Raw genomic sequence first — 24,483 nt, forward strand, 5'->3', positions numbered from 1 at the left:
ATGTTATTCACAAGCAATTAAGGATGCTCGTTGGGTGAAAGCAATGCAAGAGGAGCTTCAAGCCTTACAGGAGAATTTCACATGGGACATTATTCCTTGCCCACCTGGTGTTAAGCCTATCGGTTGCAAATGGGTGTATTCTGTGAAGTTGAATTCTGATGGCACTCTTAATCGTTATAAGGCTCGATTGGTCGCCTTGGGTAACAAACAACAATATGGGGTGGATTATGACGAGACATTTGCCCCAGTGGCAAAAATGACTTCCATCCGCACAATTCTATGTCTTGCTGCCTCTCAAAGATGGCCACTTCATCAAATGGATGTGAAGAATGCCTTCCTTCATGGTGACCTCATAGAGGATATTTACATGACTCCACCTCAGGGCTTGTTTTCTCCTTCCCCTAACGTGTGCAAGCTAAAACGCTCTTTATACGGCCTACGACAAGCACCTAGGGCATGGTTTGAGAAGTTTCGATCCACTCTTCTTGGATTCTCCTTTGTTCAAAGTCAATATGATTCTTCTTTATTCATTCACCATACGACAACTGGTATTGTTCTTCTTCTCATTTATGTTGATGATATGGTAATTACGGGTTCTGATCATACATCCATCCAGCATCTTAAAGAGCAGCTCAAGGCTTCTTTTCATATGAAAGACCTCGGTCCTCTTCGTTATTTCTTAGGTCTCGAGGTTTCCATGGACTCTACAGGTCTCTTTCTCCATCAACATAAATATGTTGAAGACTTGATTTCTCTCGCCGGTCTCCACTCTACTACACCGGTGGATACTCCTCTTGAGATTAATGTTAAATATCATCGTGATGAGGGTGATCTTCTATCGGATGCTTTACTATATCGACAGTTGGTAGGTAGTCTTAATTATTTGACGATTACCCGCCCTGACATTGCTTTTGCAGTCCAACAGGTGAGTCAATTTATGCACACTCCACGTCATCATCATTTAGCTGCTGTTCGTCGCATTATACGCTATCTGAAAGGTACCTCTATGCGTGGTCTTTTCTTTCCCAACGATTGCCCAACTACCTTGGTGGGATATAGTGATGCTGATTGGGCTGGTTGTCCTGATACTCGGAGATCCGTCACTGGTAATTGTATGTTCCTTGGGCCTGCATTGATTTCCTGGAAAAGTAAAAAGCAGTCTCGTGTCTCTAAGTCCTCCACCGAATCTGAGTATCGGGCTATGTCAACAGCTTGTTCTGAGATTATTTGGCTTCGTGGTCTTTTGGCTGAGCTTGGATTCCCTCAAACAGATGCAACACCTCTCCATGCTGACAACACTAGTGCCATTCAAATTGCTACCAATTCAGTCTTTCATGAGCGCACTAAGCACATTGAAGTGGATTGCCATTCTATTCGAGAAGCTTTGGACAATCATGTTATCTCCCTTCCTCATGTCACCTCTCAACTTCAGCTTGCAGACATATTTACCAAGGTTGTTCCTCGTCCACGACATCAATTTCTAGTTCACAAATTGATGCTTCTTGATCAGCCGCATCAATTTGAGAGGGGATGTTAATGAGGGAATCAATTACGATTACTGTTTCCTATTATATATTATGTATTTTAGGAATAGCAATCAATTTATTTATTACATATAATTAGACTTCCTACAAATTAGGAATTAGATTTATTCTATCATAAATAATTGAAAACATCTTTGTACTATTTATTGAGAAGAAGGGAATGAGATAAGCATCAAAGGCCAACTTTTCTGACATTTTCATCCGAAACGTGAATACAAACACACCATAAGATATATATGGTAGTTGGATTACTACAATTTGTCATTCTGACATATCAATCAGTCGGTGATCCTTCAAGGGGACCATTACATGATACACAAGTGTTAAAGTATGTAGAATGGAAATTTAAAGATGCAACCACCATTACCAAGTATAAGGCATCAAAGTTAACTCCCTCATTCCTTAATGCTTGATTTAAGCCTAATTATTTCTTATCATTTTCTCGAATTTGTAAGAGACATGCACCAGCATTTGCAGGGTCCCATATTTTACTAGTTTGGAATGTTGAGTGTTTGCTTGTTGTCGAACTTTTCATCCTAACAACAACGGGGAGGTTTATTAGAAATTAGAATACTAACCCAAGTCCAAAGATGAACGGCCTAGTTGGACACAACGCCATTTTAACAAAAATAAAAAAGGAATCCAATTAGTATCAAAGAACTATGAATTGGATTGACTTGTTAAGAATAATTCACTTGTTGGGGTTGGGGTACAATGTGATTTATATTCGTATGCTGACAAAACTAACTGTACAAAAGGAAAAGACAAACAAATTTGTTTGAAAGAAAAACTAAAGGTGAACAGTTGAAGACGGGTACAATAAGAATGATTGTGGCTTCCCCTCCCCGATACGTGTTTGACTCATCACAATTAGAAAAAAAATGCAACCCCGCCAAACTCTCTCATTTTAAGGCCTACCAACCAATTACCCTGAGCCTCGTGTGATCATCCCACCAGCATACCTCGTTCTTCGAAATTGTTCATACTCCGTTACTTTCCCTCTTTCCAACTCTTAAAATGAAGGCATCCACCCCACTCGGCAACAATGTCTCCGTCAATACATTTGTCATGTCACTGTATCTTGCTTGTCATTACAGTCTATTGTTCCTCTAGTGGAGTGACATGAAATTTACAACAGTGAAAAAGGCTCTTAGTGACTCCTCCAAAATCCTGTCCGAGAAACAAACCAAGTCAGTGGTACAGCAAAATATTCCACATCTAGGATAATAAGTGTTGTGATAGTAAAGTACAGCAATCACTAAGGAAAGCCGAGAGCCTGATAAAGTTATATAGCAGAGTTCAACTTCATATTCTAGATGAATGATTTTCTTACTATTTGGATGAAGAAATTCGGCGCAGTGAAGGAATCCAGCTGCTTGAAACACGGGAATTACTCCCAAATACACGACTAAAGTTTGAGGTTCCTATGTGCCTTTCTGGTTTTGAGACATTTTCTGTAGATGATTTGAGCATGGTAGAGGAAGTAGATGGACTATTGTTCACACCCTGCAAAAATTTCATCTCAATCAAATGAACTTCTTGAGTCAAACAAAATTCAAATTAAAGATCAATATAATTGAACAAACTACTCTAACATGCAGAAAGTAGCAAGGCCAACATATGTTAGTAACTCGTAGAGGTATAGTTATCATTTTCATAAAAAAGAGGGAATAAAGGCCAACAAGCCAGTGGCAGAAATTTCATTGAGGAAACTAACATGTTTCTCGGTCTGATTCTTGGCATTCAGATTCCGGACATTAGATGGCTTAATTTGCACACGTGCACTTGGACATTCAAGATTGGCTAACATTTTTGTTACAGTAACATGAGCTGAATCCTTGACTCCTGAAAAGGGAATGTAAAGCATGGGCATGAGAATGTGATCTATAGAGAGCCTTTTACTTCGCTGTACTACAAACTTGCAAGGCTATATCAGTTCAACACGACTACAGCAAGGAAAATCTCCTTATCATAAGGAAAGGATGACGATAATAATAATGATAATAATAGAATCATATAATTGGGAAATATCTATCCATATTGAATATTGACCACTATCTAGGCATTTCAGAAGCTATTATGTTTTGCTTTCCAAGACAACAAAGTTCCATGAAAAATAACTAAGCACCAATTACTTATTTCTTTTAATTTTAATTTTCCCATTAATGTAACTTTAAACTTCAACTCAATCTACAAGAACATATAAATCTCAGCATGCAAATCATAAACTTAGTAGAATACTGATTGGGAGAAAGTTCTCTAGTAAAACATAATTTCATAAACCACATGATACAAGATTGAAGTTACCTTTATGCTTTTCCACAACTACTGGTTCTAGACTGCTAGGCACCGCAGCTGAAGGCTGCAAATTGTCACAACATCCTCAGATAAGAGAACAAAATCAGGAAAGTTTAATGCAAAAGCTATCTTATAACTTGACACATTCCAGTAAATGCAAGCCAGACCGTACTTAATATACATAAGGAGCATATCAAATGATAACTCTTCTAGTGAGAGATGAGAATTATAAATATAGACTATTAAATCACATTTGAATGGTCAAGATTAAAAGAAAAATGCACATGACTTTTTAAAGTAGTCATGTGTCTATTAACTTTTAATTTTAATCATTCATTTATGGTTGTATGACTCGGATTTATAGTTCACATTTCTGATTTCTCACAATAATAAGAGTTCTTACTAGATATGCTATATATATATATATATAGAGAGAGAGAGAGAGAAGAGTTTATACCAATTCCTATGGTTTTGACTTCTATGTGGTCATAGTTCCCGGTCAATCTCCATGTGACAATCAAAATTTTCAGTTTACAAAAAATAGTTAATATGATTCAATTGTGTCACATAAAAATCAACCGGAACCATGTAATAATTTCTCAAAGGAGGGGGGATACATCATGGCAAGCAATTTATTCAAAATTACTATTAAAATAGTCCAACGAAGTACTAACAGATGATTGATTTTGTTTCCTTGACTGTTGTGCCTGCTGATATTTTAGGATGGTCCAGTCAAATATATAATCGGAATCATATCCTGCTCATTAAATTCAGCCAAACAAAAATTTTGTTATATACCAAACGAGACAAGCAGAAACATTATAAATGAAACTTTAAACCCAGATTGGTAATGCATGATACACCTAAAATTATTTAATCCCAACCAGCAAAAAACATTAAAAATTAAATGAAATAGTTCATAAAATTCGCACAGCCTGAAAACTTGAACCCATGCTTTTGGAGGAAGAATAAAGGATGAAAACAATAAACCATAAAACTAGATAAATGGCTTTGTACAGAAGTTGGACTTATCTCAAACCTATAGCATATTCTATGAAAAATAATTCTATGCCAAAATAAAGATACTGCGGCACAAAATGTAGCATAACTAGAAGAAAGAGGAAGAAATGTTCAAATACTTGGTAGCATTCATTTAAAATATCATACTTCATTTGATATCTAAAGCAATCAACCAATATGAGAATTGCCATCTTTAAGAAACAATGAGCTATATTTCCAACTAGTAGAGAAAGTATTTGAAATCAAGAATTTGATAAAAACGAACAGCAAATACCTTCTCTTTTGAACAAATCACGAAACAAGTTCCTCAAGAATCCATAATCTGGTTGTTGATCGAATGTCAAAGATCGGCAATAATGAAAGTAGGAAGCGAACTCCACAGGATACGACTTACAAAGCATCTAATAACAAGAAATCTGAAATCAGTAAACATACAAATGACAAAAAACTTGAATAAGAAAATCCACAAGAATTAACATTTGATTAATCCAATAATAGCAATCCTTAAAAGCTCTTATTTTAATTGTTTAGCCAAGGATTCAAGTGTTCAAAGTTTAAGGATTGACATTGTTTCTTCATGTTTTTCATAACTCTGATTTTCATTTCCTACTCTATTTGGCAACACTTTGGCCTTTCCTCCCCCAGGCTCCCACTCTTAAAAAAATAGAAAACGGCAGGGGGGACTACCATATCCAAAATCTATTCCGCTTTTTAACGTAAGTCACAGTATGAGAGGGTCAGCGTAAAAGAAAATTGAAAACTTTATTGGGGCAGGGAGTTCAACTGTTTTATGAAATTGAAAATTTTACATACCTCAATGGGAGTCGATAATTTCTTCTCACAAATATTGTCATATTTTTCCTTTTTGGTGGCAGCTTTCAGACCCTGCCAAGGAAGGCTGAAATGCAAGAATCAGATAGTCAAGCCGTATATTTACCTGAAAAAACTGTGCTATTGATACTTTACATGCACCAGTTTGTTTTTCATATGCATGGAAAGTTACAATGAATAAGAAGAAACTTACCTTCCTCTTAAAAAATACATAAGAACAAAGCCTAGAGACTCCAAATCATCACGACGACTTTGCTCTGAAAAAATAAAATCCAATTTGTGGGCAATTTATAGGTCATATAAGCTGTAGTTAGTTATAGAGGGAAAAATTCTTTCTGCTCACCAATGCCCATGTGAGTGTTGCAACTCGCATATCTTGCAGTTCCTGTTAAGCTTTTATTCTCTCTGGATGAGTTCATCAAGATTAAAACAAATATCAGGCAGTGATATAATTAAACTAAAACTGGTAAAGCACAATCAACAGTGAGAATGAGTCAATCAGAAGAATTCAAAAAAAGAATTATTTGAGATTCCACAGATCACAAGCTGGAAAGCTTCCCATTGCTAAACAACAATGTACTTTTACTCTAGAAAACAAAAAATTATCTGTTTTAGTAAAATACACTGCAAGAATGGTGGTATAGGCAACAGTTCTACCAGTTATAAAAAAAGATCTTGGTGATTACAAGATTTTAACTATAAAAAATTTGAACAAAGAATATTTTGTTACATGTATTCAATAATGAACACCCACAGAATTTATCTTCTGTTCTTTTTTTTTTCCTTGGTATTTCAATTACATGTCAAGCCCACCATGACATAAAAAAATAAAAAAAGATTTCATTCAGTCCCACCTCTAAAACTTTTGTAAACATTAAAAACAAACAAACAAATAAGAAAAATTGTACTACTTCAGTTAACGCATTATCATAACTAATATGTATACTAAAAATCAAAAGGAAAGCATCTTGGGAGTTGAAAAAGCAATCAAATACATTTGTGACACTAGAAACCTTATAACACAGGACACTACCAGACTGGGAAAAACATTGATTCATAACATGAAGAGATAAAAAATATAAAATAAAACTAAACATGCCTGTAAGGAATATGCTTGTTTGTGTTAGGGTCCCTATATCTTTTTGCTAGTCCGAAATCAATAGCATAAACCTGTAAATTTAAAAAATTGCAGAAAACACATGAGAAGTTGTAAGCATAAAAGGAATTATCAGAGAGGAAAAATTTCCACCTAAGTTAGCCATTAAATAGAAGGACTATTGATGACGTTACCTGACTTGATCTCCTCCCAAGACCCATAAGGAAGTTATCTGGTTTGATATCTCTATGCAAAAATCCCTTGGAATGCAAGTACTCTACTCTTGTCAGCTGCATTCAAGTTAATAAAATCGACAATTTTCTATTAATGCACTTTCATTGAAAACTCCCAAGATGCAAGAGCATTAACTAAAAGATGTAAAAAATTTAAAAACAAAACTGCTACAGTAAATTGCAGGGAACATAACAATATCCAGAAGGCAAGTTAGAAATCAATAAGGATTAAGGAACAAATGCCGCTTCCTTGGAAACTTAAGCAAGCAATCCTCTGACATGAATAAGTGGTTACCATCTGATCAGCCAACATCAAAACTGTTTTTAATGAAAACTTCCGCCCACAGTAGACAAAAAAGTCTTCAAGACTCCGTCCCAAAAGATCAATTACTAGAACATTATTGTCTCCATCAGTACCACACCACTTCATACTTGGAATACCACCTAAAATCCAAAGACCAAGAAAAAGAAAACAATGAACATTACTCTCACAAATGTTCTGAGAGCATTTAACTTACTGAGGTTCTTTTGTAACTTACTTTCTCCTTGAAGAATACTATATAACTTTGCTTCATACAATAGTTGTGGATGTTTGGTCTTCTTGCTCTCCTACAAAATCAGAATCCGGAACCATAAATCACAGCTTCACCATACGTATAATTCTCGAATAATTGAAATATGAAGGCATGCCAAAAGAAGGGCAAAAAACAAGTGCACACATCTAACAAGTAAAATTCTCCATTAAAATTTGACTCAAGATTCTATTCATTTACGCACCACAAACTCTGCCTATTCCAACACTATCCCTAACCCCATGTGATCAAGTGCATATATCCCACAACTGCATAATGTTATATGGAGAGAAATCACCTTTTACTGAAATCTACATAACATCCCAAATAGAAGCAACATAGCATGCGCATGCAGGAGAAGCACACGTGAAAAATAAAAATGAGATTAAAATAATAAAATTAAGAACCTATTCCATTAATATATATATATATATATATATATATATATATAAATTTATATTTTCATTTTCCGTTTCAACAAATAATTGCATAAAGATCACATCATTTTGACTTTATTTCTTGTTTCCAGAAAATTGCATAAGATGCAATAAATATATATATAAAAAAAATAAACTGAAGCATAGCAAGTCCTGATATTGAACAGAATAAAGGGACGAGAACCCAGAAAAAAAAAAAGGAAGACTAACCATCTTGACGGCAACAATCTCAGAGGTGTCCATATTTGAGGCTGAAAAACCCAATAATCAGCATATATATCATATAGAAGAGGAATAACTATCATATCATAAACAAAAAAAAAAAAAAGGAGAAAGAAACATTTAAGTGGTGCTAACCAATATAAATTTCACCGAACGAGCCGCTTCCGATTTTCCGACCAATCTTAAACTTGCCACCGACAACCCTCTCCATGATTGCCGGTTGCGGATGGTGAAAGAGGGAAAGAGAGAGAGAAAGAGAGAAGAACAAAAATGGATGGAAGAAGGAGAAATAGAAATATAGAGAATAGAATAATGGTTGGAATTGGAATTGTAGGGTTTGGTTTTTAGTTTTGTTTTTTAAAAGTTGGTTGCTGACCTGTCCATTGCCCTCAACATTCCTACGCTGTTACCTAACCCAATCAATCATCCTAGTCCTAGTCCTAGTCCTAGTAACAACACTTCTAACACATGTTCAATTTCAACACACGCTTTCTCTCTTCTTAATCCCATCAAAATAAACTAACTTTCTCAATATTCATAACACCACTTTTTCATTACTACCGTTGAAGGAAAACATTTTAGGAAGGATATTATAATGGTACAATTCTTGAAAACGGAAAAACATAAACAAATAACCGACTTCTTCTCTGTCTTGCCAAGAAACATATTTTAATTTTTTTTGTTCCAGCTTTATCTGCATTGGATAAACGCAATCTGAGTCAGCAACATACAATTCTATTCCTCAATTAATGTCCACGCCCCGTAATTCTCTCTTCATAATTCCTTTCATCAATCAATAGTTAATGTGGAAAATACTTTATCTATTAGCTGTCATCACATTCCTCCTCTGTCTTATGTTTTATACACTACTAAAAAAAGTATTATATACCAGGAAAGTTTTTAATATACTATTCCTCATACATTTTTATTAGTAATTAATAAAGTATAATTAAATATGATTAATGTTAAAATCGTATTAAAAGGAAACAAATCTTTCTTTAAAAAATATATGCCTCTTAAATGGTCAGATGCTACAAACTCCACATCAAGATTCAAGAATGAAGAGAATAAATAATATTTAAAGCATTTCCTATCAAGATTTGTTTCCGTTGGGAATTCAACTGGATAAGGCTGTCAATGGTCAGATGCTACAACTCCACATCAAGAAAAGAAGAAAATTGATCCTGTTTTGAATACAAGTGTTCTTTTATTAAAGAAAAAGAATACGAATAATTTTTAATTCTTTTTCAATTTTCTTTTACTCCTTTTGTATGGTAAATATTAAATTATTATGTTTTTTTTACAGAATTATTTTATATTTTAATATATTTTTGTTTAATACTTGCTATGTAATGTAGGAGAAAGATTTATAAGAGAATTAAAAAAGGATATAATATTACTGAAAGAAACATGTCACAGGTCTTGATAACAATTTATGATAACGGTTACAGTTTTATAAATATTGTTATAAATAAATAAAAAATAATAATATAAATAAACTCCATCAGAAATATATGTGTATCTATACCTATTATATATTATATATAAAGAAGATATTAAAATATATAATCATTTTTTTATCTTTATTTTTTAATGAATTATTATATTCTTCGGATATGAAAAAAAAAGCTTTTTATATCTTGTTTAAATAAAATATTTATAACATTTTAATATTTTATTTGTGTATAATTATTAGAGATATAAAGAGTCTCGACACTTTTAATAGTAATAAAAAATTATATTATCTTTTATTAAGAAATAAGAGTATTATATTATTTTTATTTTTATATTAAAATATATATTTTATTTTATTTTATTTTATATCATTGATATAAATTATACTCTCAAAGATATAAATATTACATTATAGACACATTGTATATTAAAATAATAAATAAATAATTGTCATAAGATTTTAAAAAGTACTTTTAATTTAATTATTCATAAGAATTATATTTTTTCTTCAATTATTTACAAAAATATATATTTTTAATTAAAATATTTTTATTTCATTATCATTTAATATAATAACATAAATTTAAATTTAAATTTATTTATTAAAAAAATAAATAAAATAAAAAACTATAAAATAAATTATATACGAATACTTTTATATATACATCAATATATATAATAAAAATTAATGTATATATATATATATATATATTATATTTTATAATAATTATATTTTATTTAATAATAAATTTTTAATATAAATATATTCATTTGAAAAATTATATATTCAACATACATATTTTAACATTACATTGATTAGATATTATAAATAATATTTTATCATAAAATACTAATTTATTTACATGTTATTAAAATATTATATTAATAACATCAATTTAATAATATCTTAATACTTATATATTTAATATTTTTTATATAATATTAAATATATATATATATATATATATTTAATATTATATAATAAAAATATTATTTTTATTTAAATATTTATAAAAAAGCATTACATTAACTATGTTGATTAAATAATATCTTAATATTTATGTTTGATTTTTTTATATATAAATTTAAAATTATATACTTATTTTCAATAAAAATTTATAATAAATTTTAAAATAATAATTAAATATAAAAATCAAAAATTAAATTAGTAAAATGTAACATATTTAAATTCGTTAAAGGAGAATAATATTATTTTATCACAAAAAATAGAAAGTGTTATAATATTTATATATTTAAAGAGATGTTAGTATAAGTATTTTGGTAATAATTTTTTTAAGCAACAAAAATTAACAAAACTTTAAAAAAAATTAAAAATAGATAAAAATATATTATATTAAAACTTATCAAGGAGAAAATTATAATTTTTAACATAAAAAATATATGTTATTCGTATTTATAGAAGAGTGGAATGTAATTTATTCATAAAAATCTTGGAATGAATGAAAAAGAAAAAAATAAACTAACAACTGATGAAAGTTATCAATGTCATGGAACTTTACAAGATACTTCCAAATTCAAACCTAGGCGGATGTATGGATCAAATCTTTGGACTATCAGCACATATAATTTTCATTCAATGTCTCACGAAATAAAATAATAAATTACGTATTTTCAGATTACCCATGATAAACCTATCCTAGAATGTGAATGTCCACGCACTTTAATTTTCTTTTTATTAAGAGTTTTATATATATATATATATATATATATATGTGTGTGTGGGTAAAAAAAAGTATAGTTTTAACTAATTAAAAATTACTGTTAATATACATTTAAAACAATTATCATAAAAGTTAACAACTTTACTTTACATAATAATTTATAATTAAATAATAATGTAAAAAATTTATCATTAATATATTCTAATTGTTTCATTATAGAAAAAAAAAATCTGACATCATTTAAGAATTGATATTCAGGTTACTAATTTATAAATAATATTTTTCTTTAATTACCAAGACGTCTTTTATGGTGCAAAGACCTAATGATAATTTGATGTCGGAATACTAGCTAATTAAATTATGTTATAACTGAGATATTTCATATATTGTAGGATGCAAGATTTTTTTTTTTGTTCCAAATAGTATTAAAGTTTTTTACGTTATATTAATTAAAAATTACTTAATTAATGAAAACTTTAATGTAATTATTCTAATTAATAATCTTATAGACAGCGTACTTAAGAAATATTAACAATATTATTTAATGTATTTTTTTAATACATTCCTTATTATCTGGTAAATTTTATGTAAATCAAATGAAATAATTAATAAGACTCAATACATAGTAGAACTCGCAAATTTTACCAACTAGAAAAAAAATATTGAGAAAGAGTATATTAAATAATATATTACTGACATTTCTCTAAAACACATTCATACTAATTAAATGTGAGCAAATAATAAATGAATGAATTAAAATGCTTATTTTTACAGCGCATGATCATAATCATTTTATTAAAATAATTTATAAAACATATAACATACATAAGTATTTTACTTGAATAAATATTTATACATAAATTTTGCTAATTGCCAAATTATTTGCCACATAAAATTAGTAAGAATAATATCAAACTCTGAATTAACATTTATTTAGAGATTTGAAATCATTTTATGTATTGATGAGTAATCAAATATTAACTAATCTAGTAACCAAAGGCGAGGATCATTTGGCTTGAATTATTCCAAGTTCCAACATGATATGTAGATCGATCTGACTCGAGTATGATTGATACTTTTGTTCTAAAAGAAATATTAATTAATCCATTACAAACATATTTATCTCTCAATTATAATCACAAACCCCTCACACGGTTGAATAAATCCCGAGAGCAAGTTTATCCGAGTACGGTAGTAAATGAATTAAATGTGTTTATTAATATTGTATTGACTTTATGTGAAGTTGAAAGTTTATTCATGCACTCATTTTAATTAAAAATATTGCCCACTTTTTATTTGAATATGATATTGATATATGGACTGTGATAAGGATTTAAAGCACCGTTGAAAAAGGAAGTGTTGAGTGGTCAAAGAAAGTAGCGGTGTGCTATTGAGTAGATAGATACTATATTTTAATTTTAAAAATAAATGCAGGATTTTATTTTTATCGACGAGACTCTCACGTCACGTGTGTCAGAAAATGCGTCACCCCAATTTGAAGAATTCGGGCCGACCCATTTAGAGTATAAAGATGGGCTTTAGTATCATTTGAGTCAACAATTTATCAGCGGTGAATAGGCCCATCAACTAGCAGAAATGTATTTTTTGTATGTAATAAATTTAATCTTTAATAAAAGTTAAATAATAATTTTAAGAAATTTACATGATTTAACTCTGGGTCAATGATAAATAAATTATAAATTATCTTATAACCTTCAATTTTAAATAAAAAATGATATGCGTTACATAAGATAAAAATAAAAGAAAAAAAATAAATTCAGGGGCGTTTTCTTCTCACACTAATTATAATTTGGATTTAATTTTTAAGTATCTATAATTAATAAGCTCTATATAAATCTCACTATAAATGGTGTGCGGTCTTTTATGACTTTACAAAATGATGTATCTTTCTCTAGTTTAAACTTTTAACTATCATGAAAAAAATAAGTCAAATGGAGTGTATTCTGGTGGAAGTAATTGACGTCAATTTTAGACAATAACATAAATATACGTATATGTCCTTGCAACTAAACAAATGTGTGATAATATTAAATATTTCCTGTCATCTTTATTATAAGAAAATATTTAAAAGGAAATGAATGTTCTATAAGGCATTTTACTGTTTACAAAGTATTAATTTTATTTTATTTATCTCAGCCCCATTAAAGTTAGTGAGAATATGTGTTTTTGTTATTAGACAATGAGAAGAGAATTTTATAAATTAACATTATCTCTTACACTTTATAAACTCTCTAATTATTATTCATTAATTTTATTAATATTGATACATAAATTTTGATATAAAGTAATATTTTTACATCTCATAAAAAATTAATGATGAGTAAATTAATAATGAGTAAGAAAGATAAACAGCCTCTTTGAGAAAATGTTTTCCTCGCATAAATGGAACTATATCCCTGTACTCATACTGCTTGAAATAGTTGAAATGATGCTCTATTTTTATCTTCTGTATAATCGAAATGATGCTCTATACGATAAGATTAAGTAGGAATGTAAAGAATAAGTATTATATATAATATATATATATATATATATAAGTATTTGAAATTAATTTCAACTATTCGTGTAAAATTAAATATCTGATAATTTATCTTTATCCAACACACTTATCGTGTGTTTGCGAATTTACATTCATATAATTTTTTATTTTTACTTTATTAATACAATTTTAGTCATTTAAAAGTATTTTTATTTAACTTGGTCCATATAATTTTATTAGATACAACATATTATTATTTATCAATGATATATATATATATGATACATTCAAACATATATGAGCTACATGACTATCTTGAAATGAAAAATAGGTGGTATGTCTATATACACGTTATCAACAAACAGTGATAAAAAAAAATATTTTCAAAACTGTTTAAATTTGTAAGGCCGAAAGTTAATTAAAAAAAACCCTGCAATCATTTAAAATCAAAATTTGTTATATTAATTTATACCGATTAACAAATATGTTAAACCTAACTTTTGATCATTTTTATTTTTGTTCATTTCACGATTTATTTTACTCACATACATTCGCTTTAATCATTTAATAATAATGGTGCTAGTGCATTTCATTTTCAACAAACGTGGCTGAGTTGGGGGATGTTTCTCACATCACAACGCGTATGAAGGAGAAGTTTATCCGTTGATTTAAAAATGTTGACCTCGTGTTCCTCGAGTTATGAATCAAAATAATTAAAATGTGGGAAATATATAAGGTTTATGACTTTTAGCATCTGGGCTCAATGTACCTTCTTTCTTCACTCACACCTTCTTCCCCCTCCATCCCTCGGATATGGCAACGAAGAAGACATTTGAGAAAAGAATATGGATGAGTTTTGGGGGTAACAGGGAACATAATTTTGTACGCCATGGAGGATGTCGGAGCCACCTATGTAGACGTGATCAGTGTCTGGTCAGCAGTTACGAATTTCATGCTCCTTTTTTACGCTTTTGTTGTTCATTCCTCTGCTGTGCGGTGGCTCCATTCAACTCATTTTGCCACCCTCTTCTTCATGGTGAGTATCTATTAGTATAACCAGAATTATTTTTCTTGCATGTTTAATTATTCTTGAAATTGATTTTAAGATGTCTCAAATTCACATCTACTTGAAAACTATTATCCGTAGCAATGCTAGATCTGTATCTATATCTATAACTATTATACTATAACTATTATAAAGGAGATATAGAAGATGTAACCGCTTTTTGGTCTCCATTTTTAATGGACCATTATATCCTCAAATATAAAAAAATCTTAATTTTTTTTAAATAATTATACACAACTTTCTAATATTTTATTAGTGAATAACTATTAGAGACACGAAGTGCCTCTATTCCTCTAGTTAATATATAAAAGGAATACCCTCTTGAGTAACTACCTTAGTTTTTACTTTATTAAATTATTATATCTTTTTATTTTAAAAAATTAAAAAAAAATATCTTTTAATCAAATTTAAAAACTTGAAATTAATAGATTAATCATAATATCAATTAGATTAATATATTGTTATTATTTAATTTTTATTTTTATTTATTTTTAATAGAGGTACGAAATATCTCATTCCCATTAGTTATATATAATAAGAATAGAGAAATGTATTCCATCACTTTAATTAAATTATTAATGTATATTTAAAGATATCATATTTTGTATTTTTTTAATTTTATATACTGAACTTATTGATGATTATTTTTTATATTTATATTTTATTTTTTTATATATGATGATGATCATTATTAATTTTAATTTTTAAAAATAATTATTTTTATTAATTTAAAATTTTTGATCTGTCACTAATTAGTAACTTTTTCATTAAATAAAATTAACTTTAAAATTTTATCTATCTAAATTTACAATTATATACTCAAATCAATTTATAAGTCAAGTCCATATGTGCTTTGTTCAAACGAAAATTACGTTAACTTATGATTACATAAAATTCATTCAGGAATACATACTAATTCCCTTCCTTTTTTAAACTCTCTCTACTTTTGGTATGCTCTGTTTGTGTTTAAGGAGAGAAGTTTAGAATATTATGTATCTGTTTTTCATGAACTCATTCTTTTTTATTACTAATTGTGAAGATAAATATTTTTATTTTATTTTTCCTATTTGTTGTTGTCAGGAACAGTGAAAACTAAATTCATAAGTTGGGGATGAGGTTACATCAACAATGACTTGGAGCAGGAATCACTCAACGATATTGATTGTTGTAAGTGGTAATTAAAAATAAACAATGATTATCGAAATCCAAGAGATTTAAACGAAATACTCACTCAATTTTAGTATGATGTTAATCAGAAAAATGACTATTTAGAATTTGTTTACGTAAATTTAAATGACTAAATTTTGTGAATAATGATAAAAGTATATTTTTAGGCTTTCAATTTAGAAAATCAAAATAAAGTTTATTGTGATAAAAAAATTTAGAAAATCACTAACCATTCTTACGGGGACCAATCAATTGAAGTTCTTAATTTTTTTAATCTAACAACTAACAATTATATTTTAGTCCTAATTTTTTTAAGGTGAGTAACAAATGAGACATGAGTGAGATCAAGACAATACAATAAAAAATAAATATATTTTAGAATAAAATAAATTTATTTAATAAATTATAAAATATTTATTAATATTATAAGTTATTAATTAAGTAGATTATGATTGATATTTACATTTTTTTTGTCAGATTGTTAATGTAGTTTTAATTCCTAGATATAAAACTATAAATGTGACACCCTAATCTAGAATGTACACGCAAACATTCATTACACATCATTAATAAATTCAATTCAGATTTAATTAAAGAAACTCTCATATTTCATAATTTTCAAAGTTAGAAACATTTTTTTTATAAAATTTTAAAGTCGTTCATTTAATTAGAAGCTTCTTCAATTATTTTTGCTTGAATAAAAATAATTTTCTATTATTTTATATACATCAAACATCCTTACTAATAACTGTATTAATTTATGTCAATTAAAAATCATTAATAATCTATTTACAAGTCATATATTTCATCAATAGTATAACAATAAAATGTCTCATACATCAATAACAATAAATACATTGAAGTCATTGAATACAACATGCAATTAAAAAAAAAAAAATCAAATCTCATTGTTATATATATATAAACCAACGTAAAGAACACAAGTACTTCACTGAATATACCAATGATTAATAAATTTAAAATACCGAGATCATATACTACTCATATCAAATAAATAAATAATAAATAGCCTAAGACTCATAAAATCACCTTCATACAATAATAATGTTATATCTCAATCCCTAAACACCCAAGTTGATCTTTTTGAAGGATCTTTACTAATTTCCTCATCAGCAATAGCTTTCCAACTTGTATCATCCTCAAACCGTTGAATACCTTAAAAAGTTAGTTAGCTACAATCCATTGCCTTTTGAAAAATAAATTTATGGAGTAAGGTTCTTCTATTCTTGACAATGAACTTGAAAGTTTCACGACAATCGTATATACCACCACATTGTGACTTTCTAGTGTTGTCACTCAAGAGTATTAATGCACACCTAATATATATATATATATATATATATAGCAAAAACTTACTGATTGAGCCCATCATGCCATTAAAACCTAGTGGTCTTACAAGTTTCTTTATGGATAATGATTCGGAGCACACATTTTATCCATGTACTTGGTGTAGACGTTCTCACCAATCATGATTATGCCTCGTATTATTTTGTTGGGATTTGCTAGCCAACATATGTGAATTCTCCAATTGCACTGAGTCTCTGCAACCTAGTGCTTTACTATCCCAAAGACCTGAAGTCAACGAGTATATCTCAAGTACCTTCTATGGTTATCCACATCCTCATTTTGAGGACATCGTCGCAGACGATATTCTTTCAAGTTCTGCACGAAGTTGTATTCTTCAAAGGTACACAAGGGCAACTACAAGTCATGCAAACATGAGCAAAAGCCCACAACTTCATCTCCCAAAACCAATAAATCAAACTGCATAACTTTAATTTGCAACTATAACATACATGCCTCTCAACCCCCACCCATAATTTTTGTCTCCCCCATTGGGATTTGCACATGAATATGTTTGCATGGTCACTTCTTTCTTTTTCCATAATAGCACATCAAGTGCAACACAAGCAAACTACATTGTCCATCATTGTTTTCAAATAAAAGTGAATGATTTTTTTTATTATTTTCTCTCAACATCATCACGTTGCATAATCATTAATGACAATCAATCACATATTTGTACTAATGCACATCAATAATTCATCACGGGTCTCCTTCATGAAGCACTTTTCCAACCATTTAACGTACAATGTCTTATTACTTTTTATGAAGTCCTTAATCTCTTATCTTCACTTACAATTACTTTCATTAAATTTCTCTAAATTCATAAATTTTATACCATATTACATTAACATATAAGTATCTTATGAAGTCCAAAATCCTAATTATTTTCACCACTCATTTACGCACTTTTTGAGTTCCTTTTGATTTTTATTTGAATAATATTATTTAATATATTTTAATTAGTACAATTTTGGATCGGAAGTTACAATAAAAAGTGTTTTTTTTATTAAGTTCAATTTCTTTTTGTGTGTTTTTAATTAAATTGAATTAATCATTTATTTCACCAACTCGGGAAAAGTCCATATCAAATTTGTGGAAATGGATTTGGTGACTTTGGAGAATCAAAGTTGTTGTAACATTCTCATTTTACAAATAAAACACTAGTAAAATATAAATATATAAATAAAAAATAATTTTATTGTTCCTGCTTAACTATTTTTTTCCTGTAATATACATGTTTTTAGTTTTTTTATCCCTATAATTTTTTTACTTAACTATTGGTTCCTATAATTTTTTGGTCTCTACCGATATTTTTTTTTACTATTTTTTGCATGACGTGTGTGTTCGTTAAATACATATGTTTCAAGCAAATTTTAGTGGTTTATGTTTGATAGTCATGTATAAATAGAGAAAAAGTAACAACAACAAACACCAAAAAAATTATAATAACCAAAATTTTAGCAAATTTTCTAGGGATCATAAATAAAAAACTGATATATTACATGAACAAAAAATATTTAAACCTAGAAATAATTTTTTTATTTTTAATTATTATATTTTATATTTTACTAAAGTATTTTATTTATTTTATAACATTATAGGATGTTTGGAAAAAAGTTAGAAAAAGAAATATTGATCTAATAATTAAAAATTAGAGAAAATTACTGTGACTTTGATTCTTCAAAATCATTTAATCTGTTTTTTCAAATTCGTTTGAATAATATTACATATACAACAAGAAATTGTACTATAATATTATTAATGATAGAGAGATAAAAAGAAGTTATATTATACAATGGACTTGATTATTGGTACTCACCCAAAAGTGCGCATGTTCGAGACACTCACCTTTTTTAAGTAACTTATGGCGGGCGGAATGGGTGAGGTAAGCCCTTTAACGGCTTTGCAATTACAGTAAAATATTTACTGTTAAAGACACATGCTTGTCGGTAAGCGCTTTTAAGGCATTTTTAATGGAGTTGTTTATAAGTAATTTCACGTGCTACATCGGCTTCATTTTTTCCTTTTTCTTAAGAACTGGTGTTTATATAAGCAATTTTGATAAATTTTAAATAATTCACTTGTTCCTTTTTAGGCTGATATAATAAGTGTGATTGCTTATAAACAACTTCATTGGAGGTGCTCTTATACAACGTAATGCGAATCACGTGATTGAATCTATGTCACCGGATACACCTGACACTTTACTTTATCCTTTACTTAAATGGAATCTTTCCTCTAATTACACTATATTGTATATTTTTTCATTCCGAATCTCAACTAATCGTTTTTAAGGAATACTAAAACTTCACTTTCACCAAATCAATAAACTATAAGAGGAAATTAGGAATCAGTGTATGTCACATTGTCACCCTTAGTTAAGACAAATTTATGATTAATTTATTTACAAACTTCAAAATCAGAACAAGGTAATTCTAACGTTGCAATCATATTAGTATAAGGAGAGATGAGTCCAGCATCAGAAAAGTGTTAAAAGAGCATAAAAACTTGGGTAATTATTTCATTCACCCACATGCTTTGTAGCAAAGTGATCGGTGTCTAACACGCTACGCTATGGAATCATTTTGTTTAAATAAAGTTGGGTGTGAATTATCACTTCCTTGATTTTAGAACTAACTGTTCCATTCTTTAATAAATAAAAAATTATTGAGACTAACTTTTGATTCTTTTGAGAAGATGAAGAAAGGAATAGAACAACCAGTATAAGAACACGACAATGCAGAACATACGCAGATCAGAGCTGAGGTGTATTCTTGAATCAAGTTTACAAACAGTGGAAAGGGTCTTCCTGAAGTAAGTAATTAACACATTTTTATGACTTTACTCGCATTATATTTCTCTGGTTTTTTTTTTGAAGGTATATTTCTCTGATTTATTCTTTGTGAAAATGAGGCTATATAATTTCATCTACTACATGGTAACTTAAGTGTCTATTTGTATCCCTTTTCTTTGTATCAATATAACCTATTAAAACGAGTCTTAATATAAAAATTGTCTTAGTTATGTTCGTTCGTTTAAGATAAAAACATGTCAACACTAATTTCAACAGACTCTTCTAATATACGTACTTTTCATTATTAACTGAAATTTAATGATAAGATGAAATTAGATTCAGATGATTTTTATAACTTTCGATAAATTCGTACTCATAATCAATGATAAGGTTGAACTTCTAACCCTGCATTCATTGGGATAAGTTAGACGGTTCCACACACTTCCTATTTCTCTTCCTGAGAGATACATTAATTTCACACGTGTATGATGATGATTCTTACGGGAACATGTAGAATCATTTTGGTTTTTAGTTTCTGAATGGTCTATTTCCACTGTTTGGTGTCACATTGGATATGGTATTTAATGCAGTGCACTTTTCAATTCATCACAGCCACACAATCTCCCTTTACCGTGTCTCTGGCAATGGAAAGCCTCTCAGAATTGGAAAATTTGAAAGAAGAACCTCTTCTGAGCAAGCAGAACTCCAACCCCAAGGGCGGCTTCAGAACCTTACCTTTCATCATAGGTAATGAAGTATCACTTATTCAGATGCATGTTAATTTCCCAATTGTTAAACCTTATTAATTTGTATGTAAATAAATGTTCTTGTGGCAGCAAATGAGGCTTTTGAGAGACTGGCTAGCCTTGGGCTAATGCCTAACATGATATTGTACTTGACAAGAGAGTATGGCATGCAGACTGCAGAAGCCACTAATTTTCTCTTACTATGGTCCGCTGCCTCCAATTTCACACCCTTCATTGGTGCTGTCCTTTCAGACTCCTATGTGGGTCGATATTCCATGATTGCCTTTGGATCTATGGCAAGCTTATTGGTATTTTTCTTTCTTTTCTCTTTTCACTTACTCATTTTACCTCCGCTGCTCAGCTTAGCAGCTCTTGTTTTGTTTGTTAATTTTGTGTGCCAATATCATTCAAGACATGTGTTCCGGCATGGAGGACCATCTAGAAAACGTAGCAACATCCAAACTCAGAACATTAAGAGTATAATCTGTTCCATCTTAACTTAGTAGGGGTTATATATTTGTATTTGGGAATATTAAAATTTTGAATTCTCTAGACTCATTTTCCAAAAATCCCAGCATAAACACATTTGACCCTGGTTACCGGAAATATATATAATTTTGAAATATATATAAACAAGTCTCACATTAATAAAATAAGAAAAGATATAATAATTTATAAAACACACAAATTCTAGTGTTTGAAAGATTTTTTGAGTGATAACTAAAAATAAAATCGTGAGAACTTAGGTTCAAAACAGGCAATATCTCATTATCTCATCATTATAGAGTTATATGTAAAATAATCTTATAAAATTATCTCCTTAAACACATATTATAAAATAATTCCATCCTATAATTATGGTTATGATGGTAAACCATTTGATGTTTGTCTTGATTATAAACTGGTAAATAACTGACACAATGATCCATATCAGTATATTTACTCTAATCACATTTGGATTCGGAGGGTACAACATGAAATCATAAGTAATGAGAAGCACTGTGGTGCATAAATAATATTCGTGTATTAAAATTTGTTTTTGGTTCTTGTTTGTCTTGGGATTGTGCAGGGAATGATTCTTCTATGGTTAACAACTTTGATTCCTATGTCAAAGCCAGTTTGTAACCAATTTACCAGCAGCTGTAATAACTCCCCCACAACAATTCAGCTTTTGATCTTGCATTCTTCCTTTGCTCTCATGTCCGTTGGGGCTGGAGGCATAAGATCATGCTCCTTGGCCTTTGGTGTTGATCAGTTGAGTAAGAGGGACAAAGATGCAGGAATCCAAGATAGCTACTTCAGTTGGTATTATGCTGCTGTATCAATGTCATCACTGATAGGTTTAACTGTTGTTGTCTACATTCAAGATAACATGGGGTGGACAGTGGGGTTTGGAATTCCAGTTATCCTTATGTTGCTCGCAACTGTATCATTTTTCTTAGCTTCTTCATTTTATGTAATGGTGGGGGTTAAAAGGAACATGCTAAGTGGGTTAGCTCAGGTCCTTGTAGCCTCTTACGGAAATAGACTTCTGCAGTTACCAAAGGAGGAAGAGAATGGTGTCTACCACCTTGAGAAGGATTCCGATCTCCTAATGCCAACTGAAAAATTAAGGTATGTTTTTGTTTCTTGTTCAGTTTATCATGCTTTTGGAATTTCGATATCATCAGATTGTCATGACTTATGAGATGTTCACTACTGTTAGAAACACGGGTACTAATTGCATCAAAATCAAATCCAATCCCCCCCTTTGGACAACCAGCACAGTTGTTAATTAAGTTTTTACTTGAAAACTACCTGTTATTACTTATTAGAGTTTCTGTAAGTTTGATTGCTATTTTTAACTGAGTATTACAATATTGGTCCGGTGGATCATGTGCCATTATGGATAATTAATAGTTGTTAGTTAATGATCGTGATGTACATCAAATTGAAACCTTGCATATATATGCTATGGACAAAACTTGCATGCAGTCACTTATGTTTTTTGTTGCTGTTGTTAAATCAAAATTTAAGTTTCACCTTAGTAACCTACATAGATCTTTAATGAAAACTTTTGTTATATAAATTATCGTGATTAAACAATAATTTTAATTAAAGAACAATACCAAAAACATCTAGAGAACTTCATCTTAGTTTTGTCCATATGCTATTTGGATGATTTCTAGTTCACTTGAATAGTCCTGTAAAATATTTTTGGGTAATAAATTGAGAGCAAAGGCTTAATTTAGCAGTATTTTTATTGGCTAGGTTTCTCAACAAAGCATGCATCATTAGAAATCCCTTACAAGATCTAACACCAGACGGAAGAGCAGTGAATCCATGGAAACTTTGCACAGTAAACCAAGTGGAAGAACTGAAGGCACTCGTGAAGATAGTCCCAATTTGGACAACAGGAATCATGATGGCTGTGAACCTGAGTCAGGGTTCCTTTCTGGTACTAGAAGCATCCTCCATGGACCGCCACGTCACTTCAAACTTCCAAATTCCTTCAGCCTCCTTTGGGACATTTATGATTGTATCTCTAATACTTTGGGTTATAATTTATGACCGCATTTTCGTCCCTGTGGCATCAAAGATCAAAGGGTGCCCGGCACGCATAGGAGCAAAACAAAAAATAGGAGTTGGCCTTTTAACTAGTTGCATAGCACTCGCATCACTGGCACTTGTAGAGAGTATTAGACGCAAAATTGCTATTGAGCAAGGGTATTCGGATGAACCACAAGCTGTGGTGAACATGTCTGCTATGTGGCTATTGCCACGCCAAGTCCTTGATGGATTGGCTGAGGCCTCAAGTGTTATTGGACAGAATGAGTTTTTTCTCACTGAGCTACCTCCATCTATGTCTAGCTTAGCATCCACTCTTAGTGGCCTTGGGACTTCGGTTGCAGATTTGGTAGCAAGTTTCTTTCTGAGTGTTGTTGACAGTGTTACTGGAGGTGGAGGACATGAAAGTTGGCTTTCAAGCAACATAAACAAGGGCCATTATGACTACTATTATGCTTTTATTTGTGCATTGAGCTTTGTAAATTTTGTATATTTTCTATACTGTAGTAAATCTTATGGTCCTTGTAAGAGTAGAGGAAAATAGGACTTTATATATATAGATGATATATTTAGTAACTGTGAGATTAGTTAAGTGAACGTCACTATCATATTGTGTATTGGTGTGATGACCTTATTATATCTTTATCACATGTCATTATAATTATACAAATGTCATTATAATTAGGTGTATTCACTATCATGGTGTGTATAAGTCTAAAGTTTATATGTATAAAAAAGATCATTTAGTTATTTTTAATTTTTATTCATATTTTTTTAAATAGAAAACAAAATAATCAATAAAAAGAAAAGTAATTTTTTGTTACAAACCAGACCTTAATTTCTTTGTCAAAGCATTGCAACGCAAAGATCAAATTAATATTTAATTATCCATCTATTTTTGTATT

General features: G+C 29.8%; 2 protein-coding genes across 11 annotated transcripts; one reads left to right on the forward strand and one right to left on the reverse strand.

Moving 5' to 3' along the window:
• Positions 1-2,190: 2,190 nt before the first annotated feature.
• LOC109800118 (uncharacterized) lies at positions 2,191-8,706 on the reverse strand. Its single transcript, XM_020360818.3, has 15 exons — positions 8,389-8,706; positions 8,242-8,282; positions 7,562-7,631; positions 7,318-7,466; positions 6,984-7,079; positions 6,793-6,863; positions 6,037-6,098; positions 5,887-5,950; positions 5,676-5,760; positions 5,137-5,263; positions 4,517-4,599; positions 3,852-3,906; positions 3,262-3,389; positions 2,878-3,050; positions 2,191-2,714 (listed from the first exon to the last, which is right to left on the reverse strand). Coding segments are annotated over exons 1-15 (1,281 nt in total). The 5' UTR covers positions 8,465-8,706; the 3' UTR covers positions 2,191-2,713.
• A 5,943-nt stretch (positions 8,707-14,649) lies between these two features.
• On the forward strand, positions 14,650-24,272 carry LOC109800775 (protein NRT1/ PTR FAMILY 1.2). 10 transcript variants are annotated; one of them, XM_083077184.1, is made up of 7 exons: positions 14,650-14,926; positions 16,037-16,130; positions 20,189-20,305; positions 20,876-21,032; positions 21,122-21,339; positions 22,101-22,645; positions 23,282-24,272. In XM_083077184.1, the coding sequence occupies exons 4-7, from the start codon at positions 20,930-20,932 to the stop codon at positions 24,120-24,122; spliced, it is 1,707 nt and encodes a 568-aa protein (XP_082933310.1). In that variant the 5' UTR covers positions 14,650-14,926; positions 16,037-16,130; positions 20,189-20,305; positions 20,876-20,929; the 3' UTR covers positions 24,123-24,272. The 10 variants fall into 10 exon arrangements, with proteins under 10 accessions (XP_082933310.1, XP_082933308.1, XP_029127801.1 ...); XM_083077182.1 differs by having other exon boundaries at positions 20,898-21,032; XM_029271968.2 differs by having other exon boundaries at positions 16,037-16,123.
• The last annotated feature ends 211 nt before the right edge of the window (positions 24,273-24,483 follow it).

This window comes from Cajanus cajan, chromosome 6 (genome assembly GCF_000230855.2).
Source record: "Cajanus cajan strain Asha chromosome 6, NIPB_CcT2T_4, whole genome shotgun sequence".
In the NCBI taxonomy this organism is placed as follows: domain Eukaryota; kingdom Viridiplantae; phylum Streptophyta; class Magnoliopsida; order Fabales; family Fabaceae; genus Cajanus; species Cajanus cajan.